The 19376-nt window shown below is 43.2% G+C and overlaps 2 protein-coding genes across 4 annotated transcripts in view; one reads left to right on the plus strand and one right to left on the minus strand.

Annotated features, from left to right (window-relative positions):
* Positions 1-7222, minus strand: part of LOC137355781 (coiled-coil domain-containing protein 159-like) — a 52998-nt gene extending 45776 nt beyond the window's left edge. For both annotated transcript variants that reach the window (XM_068021289.1, XM_068021288.1), the window contains exon 1: positions 6965-7222. The gene's annotated coding sequence lies outside the window, so the exon portion shown is untranslated. The remainder of the gene's footprint in view (positions 1-6964) is intronic.
* Positions 7223-7235: 13 nt separating this feature from the next.
* Positions 7236-17377, plus strand: crb3a (crumbs homolog 3a). 2 transcript variants are annotated; one of them, XM_068021293.1, is made up of 4 exons: positions 7236-7441; positions 9203-9634; positions 14597-14646; positions 15627-17377. In XM_068021293.1, the coding sequence occupies exons 2-4, from the start codon at positions 9553-9555 to the stop codon at positions 15819-15821; spliced, it is 327 nt and encodes a 108-aa protein (XP_067877394.1). In that variant the 5' UTR covers positions 7236-7441; positions 9203-9552; the 3' UTR covers positions 15822-17377. The 2 variants fall into 2 exon arrangements, with proteins under 2 accessions (XP_067877394.1, XP_067877393.1); XM_068021292.1 differs by lacking the exons at positions 7236-7441; positions 9203-9634 and adding an exon at positions 13368-13845.
* The last annotated feature ends 1999 nt before the right edge of the window (positions 17378-19376 follow it).

Raw genomic sequence — 19376 nt, forward strand, 5'->3', positions numbered from 1 at the left:
GGTGAGAGCAGGGTCGGTTTAGCTCAGGGTGGGGTGGGGTAGGGTTGGGTGAGGGTGGGATTCTGTGAGGGTGGAGCAGGTTTAGCTGAGGGCAGTTTTGGGTGAATGAAAGCAAAATACTGCGGATGCTGGAAATCTTAAATAAAAACAAGAAATGTTGGAACCACTCAGCAGGTCTGGCAGCATCTGTGGAAAGAGAAGCAGAGTTAACGTTTCGGGTCAGTGACCCTTCTTCGGAACTTCCGGAACTTCTTGGGTGAATGAAGGTGGGTTTAGATGAGGGCAGGGTTAGACGAGGGTAAGGTGTTTGAGGACTGGGTAGGTTTAGGTGAGGGTGGAATTGGGTGTGAGGTGGGGCAGGTTTGAGTGGGTGGTGAGGTTAGGGTTTGTTGAGGGTGGGGAGTGGGATTAAGTGAGGGTAGGACTGGATTGAGAGGGTGAGGTGAAGGTGGGCTGTGATGATTACCACTTGAATAGCTTGTCAACAGTCGCTGGCAAAACACAGGAAATATTGTCTTTTAGTGAAGTAACAGACTACGCTGTCACTTGTGCAACTGTAACCCAGCACAGACATGACTCCTGTGGAACTGTAACCCAGCATGATTGCAGTTCACGAGCTTCACTGTATTTTGTCCTGTGACAGTATATGTTATTGACTAGAGCACATTATGTCAGAACACTGTGGAGAAAAGCCAAAAAACTGTGTGCCTAAGTCAGTCAGTTGGTCTTCTGCTTCTCAGCCAGGGAGCTGTGTGTGAGAGTGTGTGTATTCCGTCAGTAAACCTACATGTAGCAGTCATTCAGTGAATACAGTGTATTCGGTCAATGTTGGGAAAACCCTGTGTTAAGAATTTTCGGCCTGTTCTATTTACCTGAGGTAGCTTTTCATCACGACTCCTGATATCCCCTGTGTCTTGTGATCCTTTTTTATCTTATCACGCCTTGGTGAAGCACCTTGGGATGGATTTTTTACATTACAGGGGTTATATAAATATAAATTGTTGTTTGCACTCATAAGCATAAACCTGGCTAAAAGTGGTAAGCTGTCTCAATCACATTTATCTCCTCAAGTATTTCAAGGCCTGACCAATAGTCCAAAATACCCTACTGAAACTGCATCATCAGCCCACTCCTCAATAAACTGACCCTCATCCCCTCTTTCCTTGTATAATACTGCCCCATTTCCAATCTTCCTTTCCTTTTCCTTGAATATGTTGTTACCTCCCAAATCGCGTCCCATGTTTCTCACAACTGAGCTTCTGCCCTATAACTCTCTCCAACTCAAAGCCACCTACTCCACTATATTGCTCATCTCTGCTCTTACTTCTGTCCATCTACTGAAACCTTCATCCATGTTTTTGTCATGTCCAGACTCCACTGTTCCAAAGTTTTCCTGGCTGGCAGCCCATCACTTACCTTCTATAATCTTCAGCTCATCAAAAACTCATGGTGCCCGTATCATATTACATATCAAGTCTTGCTCATCCATCACTCCCATTCTTGTTGACTTATATTGATTTACAGTATGCCAACATCTCCAATTTAAAATTCTTATTTCTGTATTAAATCTACTCGTGGCCTTGCCCCTCTCTATCTTTGTAACCTCCAAGTCTACAAATTCCACCCTCTCCCAAACTCTTTTCCTTTAACACTGGCCTCTTGCTCCGCCATTGTCAACCACCTTGGGCGGCACAGTGGCGCAGTGGTTAGCACCGATGCCTCACAGCTCCAGCGACCCGGGTTCAATTCTGGGTACTGCCTGTGTGGAGTTTGCAAGTTCTCCCTGTGTCTGCGTGGGTTTCCTCCGGGTGCTCCGGTTTCCTCCCACATGCCAAAGACTTGCAGGTTGATAGGTAAATTGGCCATTATAAATTGCCCCTAGTATAGGTAGGTGGTAGGGAAATATAGGGACAGGTGGGGATTTGGTAGGAATATGGAATTAGTGTAGGATTAGTATAAATGGCTGGTTGATGGTCAGCACAGACTCGGTGGGCCGAAGGGCCTGTTTCAGTGCTGTATCTCTAAACTAAACACCTCACCCTCCCTAAACCTGCCACTTCTGAACTCTTCTTGTGTTCTTTGACAAAGTCTTAGTTCTTCTGCCTCTGAAGTAACTTGGGACTTTTTGTCCCCACTGTAAAGGTATTATATAAATGGAAGTTGTAAATGAGACTGATGCAGGAAGATCTTCACTGTCCCATCTGGTTTAAACTTCATGATAATGAAAACAGATTCAGAAATGAGGGTATCATTACATCAATGGAACTTGTCCTGTTTCACGTGTAAGTTACATCCCATTCTTTCCCATCCTGTCTTACATGTAAGCCTACTTGCTGTAACAGAAATCTTAAGAATCCTTTCTGAAGGAACCTACAGATCAAACTTGATTCAATGATTCAGCAAGAAGATAGTCTGAGGCTTTGGTTTGTATTCTGCTCACTCTGAGAGTGAGTCCTGATGTCCTACTCTCCCTGTTCCAAAGAAGGAAATCATAAAATATGCAGTTGGTCAATGTCATGGAAACTTCACTTGATAGGAATGGAACATTTATTGATTGGTATTGCACTGGGTTAAGTGTTTGCTAAGAATGTTTTCCTCATTTAATGTTGCCTCTTGCAGGGTTATAGCTTCCCGTGCTGGCTGACTGTGGGTGACTTACCCAAATGGCCATTTTTAATGTGTCAGGCTATAATTTCAACATTGGTAGGTTTTTTTTCTCTTTGGATGTCAATCTTGGCTCAGTGACAGCACTTTTTCCTCTGCATCACAAGTGCAGTATACTGACGGAGGAGGTGTTGTCAGATTCTCTGTCATTTGAATGAGATACTAACACGAGGCTCCTGTTGCCCTCTTTAGGTGGATGAAAAAGATTGTCTGGTACTATTTGAAGAGCAGGGGTGTTCATTTCATCCTTCAACATCACTACAAAAATCCTAGATTATTTGGGGGAGCAGCGAAAGGCAGTGGGAGGGGGGGCGGGCAGGGAGTGAGTGGCAACTGGGGATCAGTGGGGGTGGGGGGGAGCAAGTGACCAATTGGGGGTTGGGGGGGTGGTTAGTGGGCAACAGATTTGAAGTGGCCTGGAAGCTGTGCTGCATGCATTTCTAGACCAAACTGTAACTCCTCTCCCCAGTTTAGTTGCATTGTTGAACAAATTAATTGCTCATAATTACATTATTAGAAAATCAGAACAAAAATTCTGTACAGTTAGCTTAACTGAATTTTTGTTGGCCATTATGTCTATACATGTCCAGCCCTAACTGAGCCGCAATGTTTATTAGATGCTATTATACTACTGTTATGAAGAGGTAGTTAATCTATTTTTCTCTGAACCAATTTCCCTGTTTTTCCAACTACCTGTCCGTAAATAGATTCGTGATTACATTTTTTTCCCTCCCTTAAACCCTGATAATAAATGACCTCAACAACAACACGGTTGTTAAAGTTATATCAATGAATTAGTGTTTATTTACACATTCTTAAACTCGGGAAGTGGGTGTAACTTCACCATGCACACGTACAAACATTCAGGGATAGGTTAAAGGCGTAAAAAGGTAAGGACATTTACTAAATAGAACTATAAACTAATATGAATTTCAGTTAAAAGTAGTGTCCATTTATATCATCAAAAAAAGTGTCCAAGAATTGGAGATCACTGATTAGAAATGCTGAATAGAGGAGGAGCTGTTGAAAATATCTTTTCTTTCAAATTTCTTCTTTGCACTCTCAAAGGTAAATGGAGGTAGCTTGATAGGGCTGAAGTCTCCTTTTTTCTTAGGTGGAGAGGAAACTAGCAGAAGGCAGGTTTTCTTGCTATTTTTGCAGACTGTGTCTTAGAGAGAGAAGTGAATCTTCAGGCAGCTGGGCTAAATCTGAACAAAAGACAACTGTGTGATTGAAAACAAGCTGTACCCTCAAAATGCTCAGTTTCATGTCCAGGCAGGTTGGATAGGGGTTCCTAAAACTAGATCCTTTCAAGTTGCTGTCCCTCCTGATCTCTCTCCTCCATTTTGACAATCGGAACATAGAAGTAAAAACTTAAACATGATGTATAAAAATGGTGGTTAACATTAATACTCAAATACACAAAACATAATTTACAAGGGGGTTCTTATCTATTCATAACACTGCCCTTAGTCTGCAACCTGGTAACTATATTGGGCAAAGTTGATAACAGCACCCCTTCATTTTATTAAAAGTCTAATAGCACATTATAGAAATAGTTTGGGATATTACAAATCATTAACAGTGCTATAAACACATGATTCCTTGTCAAAAAAAATTCATACTTTTTTGTCTTCGGCCACCAATTTTCAGCCTTTAGCCCTTTGGTCATTCTCACCCCTGCTGTGTGTAAAATGGTTGTTGTGTTTCCCAACAAGGCAACACCTGTTTAGGAGGCACAGAGAGTTGTGTGGATGGGAACAGGAGGTTAAAAAGGGACATAGACAGATAAACATTGCTGTTTCCTAATAACTCAGCATTTAGTTGACAATAAATGAAAGGAAGGATTAATATATTGTCCTTTCACATCTGTTACCTGGTTTTGTATCCAGCCCAGAGTGATAGGATGCAAGTTGGGCAAACTTTTTCTGATCAGCAATAAAGGGACTGTCGTGGGAATCTGAAGCCAGTTCCCAATGGGTGAAACACATAATTGCTAACTAAGCTTTTGTGCTAAAATTCCTGTTTTAGGAGGTAATTTGTCCATCACAGGGGAGACTGTGCACGGCTTGTGGAACTAGGAGTCCTGAAGGCCCAAATAACTTTTTCTTATTCTGCGTTTTTATGGGAGATTGTGCCCTGATTTGATCATTGACGTCCTGAATATGTAAAACAGTGCAAGGTTGAACCCTAGCTTCAGAAGGTTGAGTTGTAAAGATTGAAGAAATTTAGACTATTCTCCTTTGAAAAGAGGAGACATATATAAGAAACTAAATGGCATAAAAAGATTAAATCCAGAGCCCAATTTCAAATGAAACTGCATTAGTCACAGAAGGGGACACAGATTCAAACAGGTGAAAGGGTAATATAAACTCTAAGATCAGAAGATTCTTCACACAAGCAGTGAGCAACAAGAAGGATGATGTTCTGGTTAGAGTAATGGAGGTGAAAATCCTGGAATCATTTAGGATGTTGCAATGGGAGGAATGTAGGATCTTTCTAGATAGATAAAGATGGTCTGAATGGTCTTCAACTGCAGTAATCTAGTCATTTATGAAGCAGTTGTGATGCAGCAATTGGGAAGGAGTGCATGAGATAAATGAATTGGAATGTGTCAAAGAACTGGTAAACCTGTGCTACACTAACTGGAGCAGTGGCTGTACAGAGGGGCCAAAACTGCTCCAAAATAACATGTTATTGGGCAATAAAAACAAGAAATGCTGGAACCACTCAGCAGGTCTGGCAGCATCTGTGGAAAGAGAAGCAGAGTTAACGTTTCGGGTCAGTGACCCTTCTTCGGAACCTACCCAGTCTTCAAACACCCTACCCTCGTCTAACCCTGCCCTCATCTAAACCCACCTTCATTCACCCAAGAAGTTCCGAAGAAGGGTCACTGACCCGAAACGTTAACTCTGCTTCTCTTTTCACAGATGCTGCCAGACCTGCCGAGTGGTTCCAGCATTTCTTGTTTTTATTTCAGATTTCCAGCATCCGCAGTATTTTGCTTTTATGTTATTGGGCAATCCTGAGCTCCCGCAACTTAATGAGCACAAACATTTAGGAAGATGGAGTTGCATTTATATTGAGTCTTTTACAGTTTTGGAACATCCCAAAGTGCTTTACAGCCAATGAAGTACTTTTGAATTACATAGGATATATGGCACAGAAACAGGCCATTTGGCCCAACCAGTCTATGCTGGCGTTTATGCTCCACTCGAGCCTCCTCCCATCTTTCCTCATCATAACCCTCTTTTCCCTTCTCCCTCATATGCTTGTCTAGCTTCCTCTTAAAAACATCTGTATTATTTGCTTCAACCGCTTGCTGTGGCAGCGAGTTCCACATTCTCACCAATCTCTGGGTGAAGAAGTTTCTTCTGAATTCCCTATTGGGTTTCTTAGTGACTATATTCTATTGATGCTCTTCCCCACAAATGGAAACATTCTCTCTGTATCCACTCTGTATCAAAACCTTTCATAATTTTAAAGACCTCTATTAGGTCACTCCACAGCCTTTTTTCAGGGGAAAAGGGACCCAGCCTGTCAATCATTTCCTGATATGTATAACATGCATTTCTGGTATCTTCCTTGTAAACCTTCTCTGCACTCTCTCTAGTGCCTCTATAACAGATCTTATAATATGGCGACCAGAGCTGCACACAGTACTCTAAGTGTGATCTAACCAGGGTTCAATACAGATTTAGCATAATCTCCCTACTGCTCAATTCTATCCCTCTAAAGTAAAGCCGTTTGCTTGTTTTATGCTAACCTGTGGCACAACTTTTAGTGATTGGTGTATTTGTACTGTGAGATCCCTTTGTTCCTCTACCCGACCTAGACTCCATGTTATAAGTGACCTCCCTATTCTTCCTACCAAAATGTACAACCTCCCATATATCTGTGTTGAACTTCATTTGCCAACTATTTGCCCATTCTCTTTATTAATGTCCTCCAGTAGTTTGTTGCAGTTCTCCTCAGTATTGACTAACCCCTCCCCCACAATTTGGTGTTATCCGCAAATTTAGAAATTGTGTTTTTGATTCCAAAGTCCCAGTCGTTAATATAAATTGTGAACCGCAGTGGTCCCAGTACTGATTCTTGTGGAATACCATTTCCCACCTTCTGCTACTTGGAATCACTACCCTTTACTCCCACTCTCTGCTCTCTGTCTTGAAACCAGCTGGCAATCCATTCTGCACTGGTCCCCAACCTTATTCATTAGTCTATTATGGGGCACCTTAACGAAGGCCTTTTGAAAATCCAGATAAATTACATCTAATGCATTACAATTGTCTACTCTTACCTCCTCAAAAAATTGTAGTCACTGGAGGAACCTCATTTAGTTTTGCAATTAATTTGGTTGATTTAAAAGTTTACTTTTTGTGAAAATGAAATGTTCAGAGTTGAATATTGAGGAGCACATTCTGATTTTGCAGAGTTGGTTTGTGAATCCTGGTGCCCTTTGGGGTATTTGCTAGTTCTATTTGGCGGGGGGAACATTGTCGCTGCAGGTTCTGCCTGTGATTTGCCAGCTTTTCCTTGGGTCCTGCTTTTCAGGTTACCAAAGGTTCAGGTGTTGCAATGGGAAATGTTGGCTGGAGGTGGGGCAGGAGAGGCGGATTTTTATTGAGAGAGGAGGAGAAGGTATAAAACCAGACTGCAAACATACTCAACCAGCAGCTAATATCCGATCTTTAAAAATAAAAGTTGGAGTTTTAGAAATTTCACCATCTTCTGTTGTGAAAAAAGAAGCAAAGTTTCCTTTTGCTACTTTCAGTCGGTAAGTTTCACTCGGCGGCTGTGACCGGTTTCGTTACTTTGGGTGTTTGTGTAAATGGAATTACTTGGGACCAGGAAACGCGGTGTTAATTCTGACCAGTAACCGAAACTTCAAAAATCAAAACGAAGCCAAGATCTTTTTAAATTTGCCTTTTTGTTTAAAGGTTGTTGGATTCTCAGATTGGTCGTTAACCTGCTGGGATTTTCTTTCACAATAAGAGTCGCGAATGGCAGTTGTGGGAGCCCAGTTAATACTGCGAATTAGATTCAAAGCTAATCATTAAATCCACTTGTACTCTCTAAAGGATCTGCCTGTGTATCTGTGTGTGTGTCTGGATGGGGATTTCCGTACCTGTGTGTATGTCTATGTGGGAATAGTGTCTGTCTCTGGGTGGAGATAGTGTCTGTACATATATTTATGTACCTGTCTGTGTCTCTGTATGTGTAGGAATAGTGTCTGTGAGCATATGTAGTGTGTGAGTATATGGAGATAGTGTGTGTATGGGTACAGTATCTGTTCATGTGACTATATGTGGGGATAATGTCTGTGAGTGTATGGGGATAGTGTGTATCTGTCTGTGTTTGGGGGGGGGGGGGTGAGTTGGTTGGCATCTGTTAGTGTTACAGTTTCAGGTGTCATTAATATACTAACAGTCTGATTTATAACACTCTAACTCTCTTCAGGAATTTCCAGTTAATTTTGTCTCCCTTAACTTTAGATGGACTTTTATTTTGGGAGATGCTGCGATGTCTGTTTCCCCCTTTCCAGCCCTCCCCTCCCCCATGATGTGGGGTTGTGGGTGAGTGCCCCTCTGCTATCTCTCCCCAAGGCCAGTTGGAGAGGATTGAGTTTGGCAGCGAGGTTTCCCAAGGTTAAATAGCCTGCTACTCTGCAGGTGTTGACCTGTTATTTTCCTCCCCCAGAACAGTGGCCACTGGAACCTGCTCAGCGTTAGCAGGTTTACATGATTCCCTCCTGCTTTAACTATTCACACATTATCTGGGTCTCCAATATGTATTTTGTTTTCCTAATGCCATGTGAAAAATCCCATGGTATAATTTTGAAGAACGAGGTTTCTCCCTGGTGTCACACCCAATATTTCACTAGTAAGATCACTAAAGACAGATTAGCTGGTCATTTACCTCACTGCTGTTTGTGGGAGCTTGCTGTGCACAAATTGGCTGCCACGTTTCCTACAACACTTCAAAAAGTATTTCATTGGCTGCCAAGTGCTTTGTGACATTTCCTCTCTCTCCATTTTCCATTGTTGTTTCAGATTTCCGGCAGGCAGCTTCCAGTTTTAATGCCCATCATACTGAGATGGCCTGAGCCTAGCCAGCTAGACAGCATGGGCCTGCTTAATGCATTGTAATTACACACAGACATGCCAGGGAATGGTTTTTTCATCCATCTTTTCATTCTGAAGCGATCCTGTTATGTTAGTTTTACTGGAATATTGAGCCAGTGGTTGTGTGAGTCCTAAAGTGTTGGTTTCCAACATTTCAACTCACTGCACATTCCATCATGTCTGTTAGCATCGGCAAGTCATTTAAACGTGGTGGGGACATCTCCACGGGGTCCAATCCTGTCTTCATTGCACTTGTATTCATATCTACGTTCCTGCAGGTCACTGGAGATTAATTAGAGGCACCAATTCACTCCCATCTCCCCTTTACCCTGAGATACTGAGGCTAATCATCACACCACAATTATTAAGCATTTTATAACATTGAATATTATGTAATTTAATTTTTTTTTTAGAACTTTCTGGAGCCAAGAGGAAGCTAAAATCTGAGAAGATGATTTCCTTATGACTTGGGGCAATCCTTGTATCAGCTTTTTGAGGGTGTGGCCAACATATACACAGTGACGATTACAGAGATACTCCAATCGTGCAGCTGCACGGGGGTCCCCATCACTCCAGCTGCTGTGCTCCAACACTGAACTTCTGGAAGGTTCTACCTGAGAGGATTGAAGTGTGTGACCTGACCCTACACCTTAGGACCTGCTGGGGATCTGCAATGTTCCGAACTATCTAAGCTGGGTTTCACAAGGATCGGAGGATAGTGTGAGTGGAGTTGGATTGAGTCTCAGTGACTGTCGACGCTGCAATGGAGGGGCTGCAGCATCTTCTAGCTGTCTCTCTGCTGAGCTTGGCAGCTGGTGGCAGCAGCTTTGCTGAAGTTACTGTTGGTGAGTTTATTGTTTTCAGAGCTTTGAGGGGTGATGGAATGGAGATACCTGCTACCTGCCTGGTCAGGGCTCATTTTAAAAGGGAACGTAGATCTTGGGATACCATGTGAGTAATTCGGGATGTGACCAGCGTTGAATAGAGCGTGCTCGGGCGGAGCAGGTGAGTTTAGACCCATGGTTCGCAAAGCTCTCCCCCACTGGGGGGGTTTTCCTCCCCTCCTGTCTGGGTCTGTTGTAGATTCTGACAGTGATTGATCAATAACTCCATCGTTGTAACATGTGACCACCAGGATGGACCTTGGTCTGTGTCGAGCAATTCCTAAGTTCCTATTTAATCCAACTGATGGTTCAAACTTGGGAAAAGTTATGTTTTTTTTTCTGTATCATTCAAGTTGTTGTTGTTGTCTTTGACCCAGGACCTGACTGGGTTCAGGTTGTTGTTGTTGTTGTTGTTGAAACCCTACACTTTGAGGATGAGGCGAAGGTTAGTATCTTGAATATACCGTGTGGTGGACTCGCAGTGTGCAGGGTCAGCCTTCCCCACTGCCCACCGCCCTCCCCACCGCCACCACACTACCCTCCACCCCCATCCCTCTGTGACTCAGCCAGCAGAGGTCCCTGTGCATTGACCTGAGCCATTCTGAGCAGGAAGAGCCCAAGTTCAGTCCATGGTCAGGGCTGAGTTATCTGATCAGCTGTTGGGTGTTACAATCAGCCTGTGAGGGCAAAAGCAGGAACAAGTAGCCACGATTCTTGTTTCTGATCTCTCTCCTGGCCTTTGCTGGAAAGGGTGGATGTGATGCCTCTCTGGGGTTTAACAGTCTGCTGATGCTCGGTGCAAAGCTCTCACATAAATAAAGTACTAGAGGATGACTCAGTGTGGAACTACTGACATGAGTCAGTTTGGTCAGGACCAGAGGGGAGAAAACTGTGAGGAAAGGGTGCAGCAAATATTCTGTTGTATTTTCATAAAATTTGCTAAACTACAAGCAGATGGCAGCTTTATATCTCTTTATCTATCTTCAGGTGGCCCATAGAAAGAGCCCAGGTGGGTCATCATCTGGAACTTAGAAGCTCAGAGTGAAAGCATCTGAGTTCAGAGGCTGGTGCCTGTGTTCAATGTTTTATAATTTAACAATTTAAAGCAACATTTCCGCAACTGCACAATCTGAGAGCAGCCAAGTCTGATTTAACTAACCGGTTCCAGATTGCTGATCAGCAGGGAGTGTTAATCCTAGCTGTGTCTCTCGTCTACCAGGGTCACTGAGGCTGATTGCTAACACTCTGGTCAATTCCTCAGCCCTCCTCACCAGCACTTCTGGGCAGTGATCATGATGGGGTAGTTTGCTGTGTTTCGCCCCCTCTGTGCGTCTGTTTTCCCCTCTGATCTGTTCTTTTCAGTCAAAGGAGGTTCTTGTTTCTGTAATGGAGGTCATTTGTATTTCTCTGTGACTTGGGCTGAAATCTTAGCCATCATAATAGAGTCGGTAGAATGAGCAGAAACCAGTAATTGTGCAGATTTTATTTGCTGACTCACTGGGAACATGCACCAGAGGCGTAGAGAGCAGCAGGTTCCAAGCTCAGCCTCTGCATCAACAGAAAACCCTTGGGGTTCAAGCATTTTGTCTTATGAGGAAAGGTTGGACAGACTGGGTTTGTTTTCACAGGAGTTTAGAAGAGTGAGGGGAGACTTGATTGAAGTTTATAAGATCTTGAAAGGTCTTGACGAGGAGGATGTGGAAAGGATGTTTCCTCTTGTGGGTGAGTCTAGAACTAGGGGGTATTGTTTTAAAATTAGGGGTGGCCCTTTTAGGACAGAGATGAGAATTTTTTTCTCTGAGGGTTGTGTGACTTTGGAACTCTCTGCCTCAGAAGGTGGTGGAGGTGGGGGCGTTGAATATTTTTAAGGCGGAGGTAGATTGATTCTTTTTAGCAAGGGAATCAAAGATTATCAGGAGTAGATGGGAGAGTGGAATTCGAGACACAGATCAGCCATGTTCTTATTGAATGGTGGAGCAGGCTCGAGGGGCCGAATGGCCTACTCCTGCTCCTAATTTGTATGTTTGTAATATCTGAGAGCGTGTGTGCAGCTTTTAAAAGGCTCTAATGCTACCATGGGAGCTCCTTCACCACACGAACGGCAGCTGCTCAAGTCCCAACATGTGCTGAGGTTATGAAAAATGCTTCAGAAATGGACATTCCCTTTTAAGTTAGTCAGTAGGTTATCTGCACAGATTTTTTCAATTTGGAATGTCTTGTCACTTGATGGAACAGTCATGTACCTTTTAATTACTGTAATCGCATCAGTAATTAGCATGTTACACAAGTCTCAACATGTACACAAGTCAAAATGTGTTTACAGTATTTATGAACATGTACACCACACACGTGTGTGTGTGTGTGAAATCTATCCTGCAGGAGTCACTGAGTGATTCAGTTTGGGGCAGAGCTCCACTAATAACTCCCCCAGCATTAAGCTCATCAAGGGTTGTGCCCCAGGGCTGGCTTGCTCGCCAGCTGTGGTCTAGAATTTGGAGTGTTCCAGCATTAGAACAGGCCGTTCAGCCCATCGAGTCTCTTCCAGTCTATTTTTCCAAGCCTTGCCCCAATCTCCCTGCTCCCCACACTCTACCATTCTTCATTTTCAAGCAACAATCTAAGGTCCGCTTGAAGTTCTTTGTAAATTTATGAAATATGTGCTCCCTCTTAACCTTCGTTAACATTTGTTCCACATTGATTTTGCCTGTACCATTTATGTCCCATATATTCCCACACAACAGAGTAAAGCTCGTAAAGGCCTACTCAGCTCCTATTTCTTACAAAAATGCCAGTTTCTCGTCTTTTCCAGTCTGACGCTAGTACAAAAGGGTTTGTGTTTCTCTCAACTGTTTCCGTGGCCTTTTGTTGCTGTTGTATTAGTAAGGAGTAACGTGTTTTATGATGACCCAGTGTGTTTCTCTCCATCGTCAGTTGCTTTAGTACCTCTTTGTTTATCACATTCTGGTGACCGCACCTGACCCCAACTAGCTCTGAGTTTAAAAGTATATTTCTCTGTGAACTAAAAACACCAGAAACAGGAGTAGGCCATTCAGCCCCTCGAGCCTGCTCTACCGTTCAATAAGATCATCCTGCACTATCTCTTAATTCCCTCAGGCCCAAAATACTCTTAATCTCTGTCTTGAACATACTGAATGACTGAGCTTCCACAGCTCTCTGGGGGAGAGAGTTCCAACGATTCACAACCCTCTGAGTGAAGAAATTTCTCCTCATCTCAGCCCTAAATTGTCAACCCCTTCTCCGAGACTGCACCTCTTAGTTCTGAACTCTCCAACCAGGGGAAACATCCTGAATAAAATATATTTTCTTCAAATAGCCGTCTTCCAGAGCGAGGAATATACTTTAGGTGAATTGATATTTATAGGTGAGCTAGGAGGTAGTGGGTAACTAACCAATAATCATTAAAAGACAACCAAACCTTCACAGTTAATCATTACCAAATGGAGCTGTAACAGGAAGTGGGAGGTGAACTGATACTTGTTCTCTGTATGGTGCCTCATGAAACATGAAGGCAAAAATTTTCTGAGAGTGAGGTTGCTGTTCTGCAGTGACTAAGAGGATTATTCATTAACGAGACCCAGGTCTATTTGTGTGGTGGTGTCAGCTAGACTGGGATGTTGGGGGATGGGATGGATGGGTGCAACCACCTGTGAAGGGTTGGAAGGGGAAATTCTGGGAATTGGAGGCAGAGACGAGGAAAGGAGAGGTTTTCAGAACTCCTGCCAAGGAGAAAAGAACTGTTCCCGGGGAGGAGATGTTGCTGTTATTTTCTTCTCCTCCTCCGGCCATTCTTTCCTCGGTGGCTGTACATATGTAGCAGGCCAGATTGATCTGTTCAATGTTCACAACAAACCTTTAATCTCTATCTGTGCTGGTGATGACTGAAATATAATTACATTTGTGAATTATTGTGTGACTGTAGGCGGCATGATTCTGGAATGATCTTAAAGGTGCTCCTGTTGCTATAGTAACAGGTCTTGGCTCTACTCAGTGTTTTGCACCAGGCACACAGCCAGCGTGGCAGTCGGCCATTTTCGTTATGTCATCACCATTGGCTTTACAAGGTCTTATTTTGTACCTGCAACTGCTGCCACCCCCATTTTATAGATCTTTGTGCAGCAGCCTGAGGGAGCAGACAGGAGCCTCACTCCCAGGTACAATGCAAAGGAACAGAATGTCTTTACATGACGGCTGGCATTGGTTTCTGTGCCTGCTCCGCTGCACCTGGCACAAGTTCTGAAACCTTGGCCTTGAATTTTTAAAAAGTGACTGTGTAACAGGTAAAGTGGATTGGAAAAGAGAGCTGTGCTCAAAAAAAAAACCTCTCCAAAGATTTCCTCTATCCCAACTTGAATGCGTTGTGCTTTTTTATTGGGGTGTACATTGTCTGGCAGTGCTTTGCTCAAGACTCCTGGTGCGAGCAGCCTATCTAACATTACAACCAAATCTCACCTTGTCTCCCCATCATCGACACACGCAGACACACACACCATTCCAGCTGGGTCACTGAACTGAAATCGGGACCGGGAACCCCAACTTTCTTTAACTAGGCAAGGGGGGGTTGCATGCTTAGGCCAATTGTTTAAAGCCCAACCACTGCACAAGCTGGTTTCAGCCACTTAGGCATAGACCTGGGGGTCTTCTGGCCTGTGAGGATCGGAAACTGAGACCAAACTGATTCAAGTTTAGCGTAAAGTGTTCCATCTGAATTGGAGTCTCCTGTGTGGGAACCGGGTGTTAATGGTCTTTACTTTATGGAATAACTTGTTCATTTGACATCAGAGAAATTTGTTCTTCTTGTTTCAGATGGTTTTCACTGTTAGACCAGGAAGTATACTCATTGATTATTTGTTCATTCAATTTTGTATTTTTTGAAAACAAAATTCCTTTGATTTGTCACCACAGGGAATAACACAAGCCCAAATTCCACGGAGGCACCTGGATCAGACGTACCAGTAAGTGACACACTCCTTTCCTTTGGTTGCGCCTTGTTGATTGATACTGGTTGAGTTTGTGTGTTGGGGCTGGTTACTGGTAGTGTGTCAATGGCTTCACTCGGTGCAGGGAATGTTGGTTGGATTTCTACCAATGACATTCTGGGAGTTTGTATGATGGGCGATTACAGGGAGCTAGGAAGACAGAGACGAGCTTGGACCGAGTTGCCTTTGGGCTGCCCTTCTGCTTCTTCTAGTATCTGATTGTAGAGGCACAGGGACCTGCCCTCTCAGACAATGAAGGGATGGGGAAGGGAGGGGGGTGGGATCATTTACATGTCCCTAGAAAAAACATGGGGTGAAATTTCTCTCCCTGCTTGTAGCCCATGTTTAATACCTGATTGATGTCAAAATTGGTTTATTTGGGGATGGGAGGGATGGGATGTGAACATCCTCAGTCCTTCCATCCTGATGGCTCCCATTTCTCTGTGTTTCTGTTAACACTTTTTTTTTGAGACAATTGCTGTTTTGTCTTTTTCCTGGGAGGCGCAGTTGGTGCCCAAACTAACCGTTGCCCTGTGACGCAGTAGGAAACTGTGCTATGTAGCCGGTACTAAACTATGGAATTCAGGAAAGTCCTACGCTCTGTCCCCAGTCTGTGCTGAGCTCGAGGTTATTAGCCAGGCTACTTCTGTAGGCCAGATTCAAGCCTGACTCCAGTAGTGTCTGCAGCTTTGGGAATCTGAATTCCAGGGGGTGGGATGAGGAGGAATGAGCCATGTTTCCTTTCCCTTGGTGTTTGGTGATCCCTTTGCAAAGGCGCAACCATGAAGCGTGGTTGAATTGTCTACCTACACTTCCTGGACTCAGACGTGCAGCATGGACATCAGGAGTAGATTATTGGAGAGTCAGTGTGTTGGGGATTTCACATCTTTAAGGGCAGGGAAGGAATATTGGAAAATGCAAGTAATAATGTGGGCTTGCTGATTGTATTTTAATAGATTGCTGCTATCGTGGCTCCTTGTGTGATCGGTGGTTTACTGCTAATGATCATCATCCTTGCTGTCATCTTCATAAAGCTAAAGGGAAAGCGGAGAGAAGAGGGGACGTACAACCCCAGCCAGCAGGAGCAGATTGGAGCGCGCACGCAAGTCAACCAGGACCTGAAACTACCGCCAGAGGAGAGGCTCATCTAGCTAGTCTCCTGCTATCTCTGCCGTGGCAATACTACTGGGGCTCAGGGATTATTACTTTAACTAGTTGGGAGAGAAACAAAGAAAACTTGCCACTTTCTAATTTGCTTCGTAGAGTTCCATTAATTAGGAGAGAGATTCTGTGACCTTTACCATTATTTTTTGTGCAGGTTTGAAGGTGAAAGGTATTCAGTAGGGAGGTGATTACAGGACACAGTATCTCCCTTTTTATTCTAATGTCTTCAGATGTGTACTGGGCCACTATTGGATTGATTCACTTACATTGCACTGCTACTCCAGGGACACCTCTGGGCCAAGTGGACAAAACCAGTCTAAATCAGCCCCTCAACCCCAAGTGCCAAGCAATGACCCTTATACTGAACTGTTGAGAGTCTGGCTGCCCTGTGTCAGCTACTGGAGGTGGGGCACTTGATCCTGCTGAATAAGGACTGGCATTCAGGCCAGATTGTCCAAGGGGTTTCCCACCTGAGATCACTTTTTTTTTTCATAAAAAGCAAAGATGTTCAGCAAGGAGGCAAAGGGAACTGACTTGCATTGTAACTGGTTCCGTGCAGCAGACACTGTCCCTCTAAATCAGAAACAGACCGAGAATTAACACTCAGCACCTCCCACAATTAAATCTTACAATACAGCAAAATGACAGCTAGTGCTCAGCAACTGGCAGTAATCACTCCGCTATCTCATTGTTTTTCCTGTTATCCCACTGTTTTTCCTCACCACATATAACATAGGAAATCTCTTGAACCTGTAGAATGTCAATTTCTGTTATGTCAAAGATTTCAGTCATGTAGGTGACATCATGAGGAATTTTCGCTGCCTTCAGTGTGTTGTGTAATTTAAAATAATGTTTAAATTAATTTTTAGACTTTTAAAAAAAAAAATCGCTGTAAACTGCTTGCCCCACCAAGGAACACTGGGATCTTGGGGTTGCTTCGATAGCTCAATAACCTCAAGATGTTGATGTGTAATTAGCTTCGGGGTACGAGGACTCCCCCAGTATAGGGGCTGACTTCATGACGCCCTGATCCCTGGTGCACAGTCTCCATTTGACACTGACAACAGGCTCTGTGGTTATTTAGCTGAGTGGATCGACAGTGGAGCTCGTTGGACAATGAAAGATGCAACATTTTATCATCGGAATGGATGACGAAGCAATAAGGACACAGAATTTGCTCAGAGATTTGTGTGAGATGTGCTTGAGATAGTAAAAGGTAAATATTAGTGCCTTTCTGGTTGCTTCAAGTTTCCTAGGAAACAAACATCTTTTTATTTCTCTGTGGCTGATCATGATCTAACCTGCCTTGCACTAGATTTAAAAAAAAAACATAAAACTGGCAAATCTGCCTGGATCAGGGTAAGTTGGAGATTATGCTATTTTATAAAGGCCAGGAATGTTATATAAATGTTAAATAGAATGTAAATATGTGTCTCTTCAAGGCTACATAGTCTAATTACTGTTAAGTAAACACTGGATGAGTTTATATCGAGGCCAAGAGATGGCTGCTGTTAAATAAACACTGGGTGAATTTATACAGACATCAAGCAAGAGACTACAGACATTCTTGCTGTGCTATTTTGTGTTCCTGGAGAGTTCCTTTCTTGTGTTAAACTTTTAAGGACAGGAAGTGTGCACGCAATATATAATGTATTTGCATGCACTTCCTGTCTAGACAACAGCATTACTAGTTCCCATATTTTTGTCACACTTCAGTATTCATCATTGCAAATACTTACGTCCAAATTTCGAATTGAAGCACCTATGTAATATAAAATAAAAACAAAGTGCTGGAATTACTCAGCAGGTCAGGCAGCATCTTTGGAAAGAGAAGCAGAATTAATGTTTCAGGTCTGTGACCTTTCATCAGAACAGCCTATGTAAACTTGTCATGTTGTAATTCACCTTCTCAGCAGGGGTGGTGCTGTAGCCTCTCTTCCAGCTTCTCAGCCTGTACTTGCAAGAAACTACAATGGTCCATTCAAGTGACAGAGTTTTGCTATTTAATGAACCCTATTCCAATTTTCATGACCCTGTAACTCCACTTGAGTGAACACTACGGGAAGTCAACAAGTTTCTTAGATTGTAAAACAGAAGCCGAAGATTTTTAGTTGTAAAATTCCCGTATTTTTCCAAACACCCGTCTCCTGGTGGACCAGACTACATATCACCAATTATAGTCTTGGTCAGTCAGAAAGAGCTGCTGTGGCTGATTTCCAGTGGTTGTACACTGTGTGTTTTGGGAAACTTTCAAATCCTAAAACACAATCCCAGGATAAATATCCCCAAACGCTAGCACGGAATCCCGGGATAAGCATCTGCTATCATGTTGTGTTTGAATTAAAAAAGGTGAAAAGATTGGGGAATCTTATCCTTGGAATGTGCAGTGAACTTTGGAGTGTGTAGGAACAGGAAAAGCCATTCAGTCCCTTAAGAAGGCCTTGCTGTTTTCGCTAGCTATGCCAGCTCTTTTCAATCCCAATTCCACATCCTCTCCAACCCCTTAATGCCGCAGTAAGTTTCTATCTCCCAAGTAATGAGATTCTCAAATGACTTTTAGTGCAAATCTGCTTTTTATTCTGAGGAGGCAAGTTTTTTTTAAAAATTGCAAGCATTAATTCAGTCAGTTCACACAGTATTCCAGAGGTTTATCTGCACTAATATATATTACAACTGACAGTACGTAGATAGTCTGAAGAATACTGTACATGACAGGTTTGAGTCAATTTTATCATTTTAATATTCCTTTTCTCTGTTTTTTAAAATGGAGGCTTCAGTCACTGGAACAAATGTACATTCTGGTCCTTGGAATGTTGGAGATACAGAAGATGTTTGGCTTTGTGCTCCCTGATGTGGACCAGGAAAGATTTCTTCTCAATCCCTGGTCTTTGGTCGACAATTTGCCTCAGTATCCCTTGCTGGGCTGGGGCAGGGTGGTATGGTGGGGGGGAGGGGGGGTAGAAATTGTTGGACTGGAGGAGGTTATAGTGATAGATGGTTTAGATAATTTGACACCAATGCAGCACTGAGGGAGTGCTGCACTGTTGGCGGGATGAGACGTTAAACCGAGGCCCCGCCTGAATGGCACTATTTTGAAGAGGAGCAGGCATTCTCCCTGGTGTCCAGGTCAATATTTATCCCTCAATCAAATTACTAAAAAAATCATTATCTGGTCATTTCACATTGCTGTTTGTGGGATCTTGCTGTGTGTAAATTGGCTGTTGTTTCCTACAGTAGAACAGTGAAGACACTTCAGGAAGTTGTTATTTGTCGTAAAGTGCTTTGGGACACTATGCAGCTGTGAAAGGTGCTGCAAGTCTTTTTCCTTTATTTCACCCTCGAATTGAACATTTCCTATCAGAATGTTGCTGTAAGTTGTCCATTCTCATTATTGGAGCAACATCACCCTCAGCTGCCAAAGCCTGGTACTGCAGCACACACACACACACATCTGACATTCACTAACAATTATAATTATACAAGCATACAGCACTGAGAGGCTATTCAGCCCATTGTGCTGGCTCTTTGAAAGAGCTTTTCAA

The sequence above is a fragment of the Heterodontus francisci genome, chromosome 43 (assembly GCF_036365525.1).
Source record: "Heterodontus francisci isolate sHetFra1 chromosome 43, sHetFra1.hap1, whole genome shotgun sequence".
NCBI lineage: Eukaryota > Metazoa > Chordata > Chondrichthyes > Heterodontiformes > Heterodontidae > Heterodontus > Heterodontus francisci.

Coding starts and splice junctions, on each gene's coding strand:
- crb3a (XM_068021292.1), top strand. CDS start 13,731: ATGTCATCACCATTGGCTTTACAAGGTCTTATTTTGTACCTGCAACTG. Junction 13,846..14,596: donor GACAGGAGCCTCACTCCCAG/GTACAATGCAAA, acceptor TTGTCACCACAG/GGAATAACACAAGCCCAAAT. Junction 14,647..15,626: donor CACCTGGATCAGACGTACCA/GTAAGTGACACA, acceptor GTATTTTAATAG/ATTGCTGCTATCGTGGCTCC.